Here is an 8,715-nt window from a genome sequence, read left to right as displayed (position 1 = left end):
AACGGATCTTCAGTATCAAAGAAGGCAGGTTGTGCATTATTGCTAAATCAAGTGGTTGGACTCTTGGTTTCTGGACATATAATATAGCTGCCATGCACAGTCTGCTAGGTGCGCCCTTGATGGTACATATTGTACTTTACACAATGTACAGCGCGAGGGAAGTGGAAGGATGCCACTTTTTTGGGGGGGATCCTATTCTTTTAAAAAGCTCCCTGTTACATAATCACACATCTCCCTGAGGGGCTGCTGTGTGATTGGATCAAATGTAAAGGTCAGGATAATAAAACTGCATAACCTGCTCGTATCCAATAGGTTTGGTAAACTGAGTGAAAGGATTTCATACTTGTCACGCTACATCATCCCTGACGTAGCCTGTAATTACGACAGCTTCAAGATGTTCACCACTTCTCTGGAGTGCTGAGAACCGATGGGTGAAGCTCCTGGAGCACTGTCTCGTGCATATTAGCATCAGTATTAGTTGCTAATTACGGCGACAATCACTGATTAATATGTAAACATATTCGACGTGTGGGTCCCACATCCATCAATGACAGTCCCTCTCTCAAACATGTCACTCTCAGGAGATCATGCTTATGTCATTCAAGCCCAAACATGTGACAGCAGGGTGTGATGTTTGGGGGGATTAATACAAGTCCAACCAGCCAATTAACAGGAACTTTTAGAAGAAGAGGGGCGTGGCACTCTCCCCTTTCCCTCTCCAACCCAGGCTTAGGTACAGGATATAAAAATGGAATTTCACTTTTCACATTTTCCTCTGCTTGCAGTCTGACTGAGGTGGAATATTCAAGCCCTTAAGTACTCTATACATTTACACTGATGGATCATACATTACTGTGCAAGAGTAGTTTAATGCATGAAGCGGTCATTGCAGTTTACTGTTAAATCCAAATGGAGTTTTTAATAGGTGGCTTATTGTGGGTATAAACTAATGTAAAGTGAAAAATAACTTCTATGGTGGTGCACGAATGAAACGGCAAACCAACTCATAAAACATGATTTCAGTGCATTTCATTCAGTGTTTTAGTTGGATACAACACAGACTTTCTTTTTGTTGCAGAATCATGAGCAGAAGCTACTTGTCCAAAAATGATGAGCTCCGCAAGGGAGACTTCCTGATGTTCAACAACGGGGAGTGGAAGGCTGTTTTCCAGGTGAGTAACTCAGAATATTTGTGCACTCAAGACACTTATGGGATGCATGATACACGTGTACTGGTCTGCGTAAAAGTACATGCAAAAGTAAGCGAGCAAGTGTTTGGAAATGCACATTCTGATAACAGTCAAATTTCTCCTTCTCTGCCTGCAGGATGATGGCAACTTTGTCGTCTATGGCTGGAAGCCGGTGTGAGCTTCAGACACTGAAGGATCAGACGTTATCTGCTTGTGCATGCAGGATGACTGCAACCTGGTCCTGTACAACAAGGATGCCGAAGCCAAGTGGCACACAAACACCTCCAAATCCAGCTGTAACATGTGCCGTCTTCATCTGACCACTGACGGCAAACTGGTGGTGAGCAAAGAGTGTCAAGATATTTGGAGCTCTGCTAACTCCAACGGCATGAAGTGATGCTGATTCATTGTATGTGCAAGTCATGTTTGGATGTCACCAGTAAACCTGCCTGCTTTGTAATCTTGGCTCCTCTATTTGTTGTGAGACTAAAGTATGCGTCTCTGCTCCTTGTGAATGTACAACTCCTTTACTTGTGAATGTTTAACATATTGTATTGATACACTGCTTTTATCCACATTTTTGATGAACTCAAAACAAAGAAAACATGGAAACTGAGTTGAAATATGAGTTTTGTTACAGTCAAAAATGAGTAATATTTTTTTTTAGCCCACAACTTCAACACTGTAGTAAAACACAGAGGGATTCTAGTCAGATTACAACAAACAACATGAAAAAAAAAAACCCAGATAAATGTTTCATCTAATGGTGGCTCCCATTATCATGCATTGAAAATATTCTATACTCATAATATTACTGATGAATAACATTGGTACTAACCACATCAAAAGGACAAGTATTTATTTCATATTTACAAAAACCTGGGAAACCAAATAGAAAACAGCCCCTAGATGTTTGTGCAGCAGATTGTCTCTCTTGTCTGGTCTTGCTATCCTTTAAAAGTAAATGCCAGTAAATATCAGGGGTTTAGCTAACCTTCAAAATATGTTGAACTCACTGCCAAAAGAAGCATTGGTAGTAATCCAATGTGTTGTGTGTAGACTTGTTAAAGACCAAAATTCTTCATACGCTACATTTCACATCGTACCCTCCACTCTGTGCTCCGCCGAGAGGAAGATGAGTGTGTTTTCATCTCTGCTTTGAGGTCAGAGGGAGGTGAAAGTTGGCTCTTTATTCTGGTCTTTATTCTCATTTTAGGCCTGATGCATGCCAGAGGAGCTGGACTTAGGCCTAGTTCTTGACTTAGTGGTCATGAGGGCTCAGCTTGGTCGGGATGTTGTTGTTGGTGGAAAAACTCAGCACTTGATAAACTTCCCCTACTGCTCTAAAATCTAGAGTTCTTAAACACTCTTTGCTATCTCTATATGGACATCCTCCATCAGGTAACGTTTAAGCACGAGGTCAACCGGGTGGTGCTACAGATGGCCATAAACCAATGTGTTGCTGATTCATCAGGTAGTCTCTTCATCTTACTCCCCATCAACTCTTTCATTTCCCTTTGCACTCATTAACGTACAGTATTATCTGGCCTTCTCTTTTGGCATCGACCTTTGTTTTTCTGTCTTCTTCGATATTGTAAATTAATTGTGTAAAACAAAAACATTGACGGTTATTGGGAAATAGGGCCCCAGGCAGCTTACTAACTAAGAATTTTTGTCATTATACTGTAAAGGAGCCATGCCAATCCCTCCCCAGAGAGAATGTAAAGATAATAATAAAACCACTCCCTCTCTACACCCAGCCCAGATAATATAAAGGGTGACCAGCTGTGAATTTTACACAGACCGACTGGTGAGGAGCTGTAAGTACTCTACACTTCCATAGTGACTGGTGACAGTCTAGTGACTTATCTAACAACAGACAGTGGAAGGCTGTCTTCCAGGTGAGTAAACCAGATATTTATCAGTCAAGAAGTCAAAATTATTATTATTATTATTGACCAGCCTGTCTTAGATTTAAAATAATGATTCAACTTTTATTTTTTTTAATTTTATCTGGAAATGCACATTTTGACTGCCAAATGTCTCTGTTTCCGCCTGCAGGATGATGGTAACTTTGTCGTCTATGGCTGGAAGCCTGTGTGGGCTTCAGACACTGACGGATCAGATGCTTTCCGCCTGTGCATGCAGGCTGACTGCAACCTGGTCCTGTACAACAAGGATGCCGAAGCCAGGTGGTACACAAACTCTGTCAGGCCCGAGAGCAACATGTGTCGTCTTCAACTGACCGATGACGGCAAACTGTTGGTGTACAGGGAATGTGAAGAAGTTTGGAACTCTGCTGAATCCATAGGCAAGGAATCATGAAATGATGTCATGACATGAAGCCTTTTGAAACTGAATGCTCTGCAAGTGAAAGTCATCTTTGGATGTCAGCATGAATTAGCCTACAGTAAACCTGCCTGCTATGTAATCTGGAATCAAATAAAAGCACATTTTCACAATGTATTAATGGGTTTTTCCTCCCTTTGTACTGTAAATACGTGTTTGATCAATATTTAGTTGAGACCAGAATCTAACCATATAAACGTATATATGCCATATAAATGAATGAAAGCAGCATGTAAAAATACAGTGACAACAAAATAAAGCTAAAATCAAACCACAGTTCTTCAGAGAGACAGTGAGTCAATTAGACAAAACAAGTGAAAGCTAGCTGGGGAGCCACTGCTAGCATTAGTTACTGCTAAATGTACTTTTTTCCCCCCTTGGGTTCTCAATGTATTCCTTATGTATAAAATACATATATCTGATTAACTTGTGTACCATACAAAATGAAATTTTTGCATGTCAACTGAACTAACATCTACACCAACCAGATAACGAAATATTAACTGAAGTTGTTTGCTTATTATCAAATGTATAATTACGCCCTTGCTGTGCAATTTGTTTCAGCAAGAGCCAGACGTACACAGTGGAAATGTTTTACCAGCCTCTGCAGTGAACCTGCTTTATGTGAATACACTGATCTCCAATCATGTCACTGTTATAAACATCCAAGTTCATCTCTCTGCAGATGATCCCGCAGAGAATGAACTTCAAATAGTACAGTGATTCTTCGGTGTTTAAACAATATACTTAATGCTACTTACCATTTGATTTGTATTGGGTTGAATTTACAATCAGCTTATCAACTAACTGTTTTATTAAGTAAGGACTTGCTGACACTGTAAGAGATGCAGGAACTTGAGAATGAAGGTTAATACTCTTATAATACTGAATACTTTTTGTCTGTGTACATTATAAAACAACCAGGATGTAACTCTCAGTCTACGAGTCTTGTAAATTAATTGATTTATCATGTGTGGTGCCAAAATGAAAGAAATTATTGCAACTGCAACAAGGGACCACAAGATGTTGCACTAATCCTGCTGCAGTCGCTGTATCCTCATATGCCTCAACTTGCATGTGTGTACATACACATGGAACAGCTGCAGGTTAAAATATCTGATTGAACTGTCAACATCAGTGTTATTGTTCTCCATGTCACACAGAACACATGATCTAAACTCTGTCCTGCCATCATGTGATCTTGAACAAGATTTACTCAAAGTGAAGGATTCAAAAATTGATCTTCAACCAGGACGCAGAATCAGAGTCATGTTTATTGCCAAGTAGGTTTTCACATACAAGGAATTTGTCTTGGTGTTTTGGTGCATAACAATAAACATAGTAAGGGAAAATAAAATTAAAGGCAAGTACTGCAAAAGTCAAGAATTATAAATCTAAAACAGGGATAACTGACAATAAAAATAATCAAAATCAAATAATAAAATAATCAATAAATATCTCACTCTAATGGGGAGTTAAACATAGCAGATTTTAAGGGTTAACGGTCCTCAGGAGATCATGAAAATATCTTATTAAACCTAAACATGTACAACAAATAAATGTAGAAAAATATATCTTTTTTAAACGACAAGAACTGTACCGGGTGGAGTACGCTAAATATTGACCAAGGACTGTGCAAAAGTTCACAGCATGAAGTATAAAGAATATGTGAAGAGATAATAATCCAAAAGATGTGCATTAATGTGACGCATCGAGTCACATGTGGAGACTTTACGATAATATGAGTGTAATATAAACGTGTAGTGTCCAGGTGGCGGGATAAGAGTCAGTGTCAGTGGGGGTCCTGGGTCTTGTTCAGCTGCAGTTGGGAAGAAACTGTTCTGTCACCTTTACTTTATGTTTAATGTTATTACTCTTGGAGATGATGACCCACTAGCTTACAAATGTGTACAAATCTAATCTAAATTATTGCATCACAGTAAATAAGAAAGTTGGAGAAGACATGCGGCCATTTGTTCAGAAGATGGGCTTCAAAAGAAAGCAAACAAAGTTATTACAACACAGCTGCATGAAGAACATGGCTCTCCATATAGCTCTCCCTGGAGAGAAAAAGCAGCCAAAATCAGACGCGATCAATCATTAATTTGTGTCAGATCTGCATCTAAAAATACAGCCGTCCTGACTGATTATTTAAAAAGTGAAGTCCTCAAAGATCTGAGGAGACTAAACATGGAATCTTTTCATGGTGGTGATTATATTTAGAGGAGATTTCACACTTTGAGACAAAACTGTGCCCAGAAAAGAGTAGTAGTCAGTAGTTCTTCTTGATGTCGACCGGGCATTAGTATGTTGGTGCCCTTGTTGTTGCTGCCGTTTCTGAAACACCATTTTGTGCCCTAGACGTGGCTCGTCTACACAGCGCCATTGTCTGCTCTGCTCCTTGTGCCAAGAGTAAATCTCATTAACAGGGAGAGGAATTGGCAGAACAGGGGGGCTCACTCACAGGCTCCCTGTGAGCACTGAGCGCTAAAAATAGAGGAAGAGGATGATTACTATATAGATCTGTGATTACAGCTGAACTGTAAACCAGAGCAGATCTGATACTGTTTCCACTGAGGTTCTGATAGAAAGGTTATGTGAATGTTGAGCCATGAAACATGAGTGACAGCATGCTGGTGATGTATGAAATACATCTAACAAGCCATCAAATGCAAACATTATGAAGTAAATATACTTAAATCTGCAAATTATGTTCCTTCATAATGACTTGTGTTACAGCTTTTGCTCCAGTTGTATTTTTAAAGCAGAACCACTAGATGGCAGACAAGGTTTAGAAATGCAGGCTGGGTACCGTATTCTCTCTGGATTGGGCTCAAAGGGACACTAACTATAAACAGGCAGTCCTGCTGCAGGTTTTAGCTTTGAGGGCTGAGATTTTAACTGCATCTCAAATCAGCACCGTCAGTTATGATCTGCCCACTGGGTTTAAGGTTTGTCAATCTGTCAGGGGCCGGAGCTTTACCATCCTGTAAATGACAATAGCTCTTTAGTCTTTCAGGAAATGACAACGCAGATACAGTTTTTAATATAGATTACAATCATTTAACTCATAAATTCAAATGAAGGGTCATATGTCACAAACAGAGCACATCGGATATTGTGTCCATTTAATGAACTAACAGTGTCAGTTGATCTGATGAGTAAAGGACAAATAACTGCTCCGTCTCTGTCTTTAACTTCTCAGAAATGTCCCTATTATCACTTTGTCCTTTGTAGTTTATTTTTCAATCTCTCTCTTCTAAAATGATTGCAATAATGTGTAGTTTTCCTCATGGCAAAATATATGCTAAACACTTTATTTAGGACCATGTGAACACAGTGCAAACTAAAATAATTAAAGCCTTATTGTATTAACTTGTGCTCGCTGCCAAACTGCAGACCGTCTTCATTCTGGACAATTAATGTGGACGTTTTAGTTGTCGCTTGCCAATGGCGCCTTCTGCTCAACACTTTGGGCAATGTTAAACTACAGAGACCACTTCAGACATTCAAGGGTTGTGTTATTATAAATCATACAAAAGATATCTGCGTTTTATTGGCCAAGATTCTGCTAACACAATAAGTCGGTCAAATATTATATCAGCCAGTAATTGCTGGTCTATGCCTTTACACTTTCAGATGCTTCCTCACCTCTGGACCTCTCAGTGACCCAAACAGAGCCACATTAGACCACAGGCCCTCCTTATTAAAGGCACTGAAGGCCCTCTCTCTTTTTATTAACATTTAAAACTGCCAGGCCCTTCTGGTGCCCTATTCTGGTTTAAGTTCTGGTTTTGGGGTAGTGACTGTTGCAGTGTTCTGGGTTTGAATCCACATTTTGTTGGTTTGGTTTGGATAAATAACCTACACTTAACACACCTGTCCAAATATTCACAAAACAGAAAAGAAGAAAAACAAAACAAAAACCATAAATTCTAACCAACATGGGACCTGGACACACTGAGACAAAATATAACAAACTATAATATGATGCAAACAAGATGTTTGTTAAACATTAAACTGATGCATGCTACAGAATAATAACACTTAACGTCAGTGTAAGTTATTTCCATAGTCCTGGCTGAGAAAAAACATAACAAAGACTGCTGGGCCAGAGTGGGGGGGGGGGGGGGGGGGCAGAGGTGGCACACAGGCCACCCTGGTGCCCCCTGTACCAGAGACAGAAGGTGATTTTTATTAGACTTATTGTGGATGGATTACTGAATGGGCCCACAAAGAGACGCAAAACCACCACAAAGCGATTCAAAATGACTAGAGACACAAAAAACAACTACAACAAGCCGCAAAACATCTAGACAGTGACACAAAAAGACCACAAAGAGACGCAAAACGATCACAGACACAGAACGTTGATTTATTAGATGTAACTATTAATAATGTACAGTTTATTATGACCAGGAGCCACACTAAATCTAAGACCCCCATTCACTCCAGTTTGAGGTGGTGGTCGTCCTTACTCACATACCGTATGTGCTCTTGCTTCAGCTTCCTACCTGAATATATCGTGCGCACATACTGGAGGCTTTACGGTAGTCCATCTCCCTGCGCACCGTGCCTGGCAGGAGCTCGCGGCTTCAGACCCAGCGACACTGACAATAACGCGCGTGGAAGATGGTCGAAAAAAATGAACTCCCCACCATAAAACAGACATCCAGAGGCGAGTAGTGACCGCAGTGGACTCACTGGGAATCATCTCACCGAGCCAGTTTTTACTCCCGCGATGCTTCAGTGTGAGTAGACAGATCAGCTGAAAACCATTTGCAAGCTGTTTTTCATGCAGCCTACAGGGCGCGTGAAGTCTGGGATATATTTTTCCACCCTGCTCAGTTCGTCCAGCGACCTTGCAATGTGCACACTGTCGGTTTTTATCTGAGGGAGGTGTGTTCTCTCACTGACTGAGGAGGGCTCGTCTAAGGCAGTATCCGTTTTTCTCTGCAAGATGTTTTGAGCGCCCAGGGGTCTGAGAGCGGCTGGTGTCGTCCGGGGGGGGGTTTCTTCACTGCGCAGACAAGCGGCGGAGCGTCGCTGCGCTACCGCTCGTCTCGTCTCCTCCACAGCAACACAGCAGACAGTTCAGGAGGAAGGGGGGAGGAAGGAGGCAGGGAGGCAGGGAGAAGGTCTTTGGGTTGGAAATCTGGAAACATACGGCGTTAAA

At 40.9% G+C, this 8,715-nt stretch overlaps 1 protein-coding gene across 1 annotated transcript; it reads left to right on the top strand.

The window, feature by feature from the left end:
• Positions 1 to 804: 804 nt before the first annotated feature.
• Positions 805 to 1,806, top strand: LOC139304000 (B-type lectin plumieribetin-like). Its single transcript, XM_070927817.1, is given in 3 exon segments — positions 805 to 816; positions 1,079 to 1,172; positions 1,327 to 1,806. Coding segments are annotated over 2 exon segments (351 nt in total). The 5' UTR covers positions 805 to 816; positions 1,079 to 1,082; the 3' UTR covers positions 1,588 to 1,806.
• The last annotated feature ends 6,909 nt before the right edge of the window (positions 1,807 to 8,715 follow it).

This window comes from Enoplosus armatus, chromosome 21 (genome assembly GCF_043641665.1).
Source record: "Enoplosus armatus isolate fEnoArm2 chromosome 21, fEnoArm2.hap1, whole genome shotgun sequence".
Taxonomy (NCBI): Eukaryota; Metazoa; Chordata; class Actinopteri; order Centrarchiformes; family Enoplosidae; genus Enoplosus; species Enoplosus armatus.
Note: the sequence above shows the minus strand (reverse complement) of the source record. Positions and strands in the feature narration are given on the sequence as shown.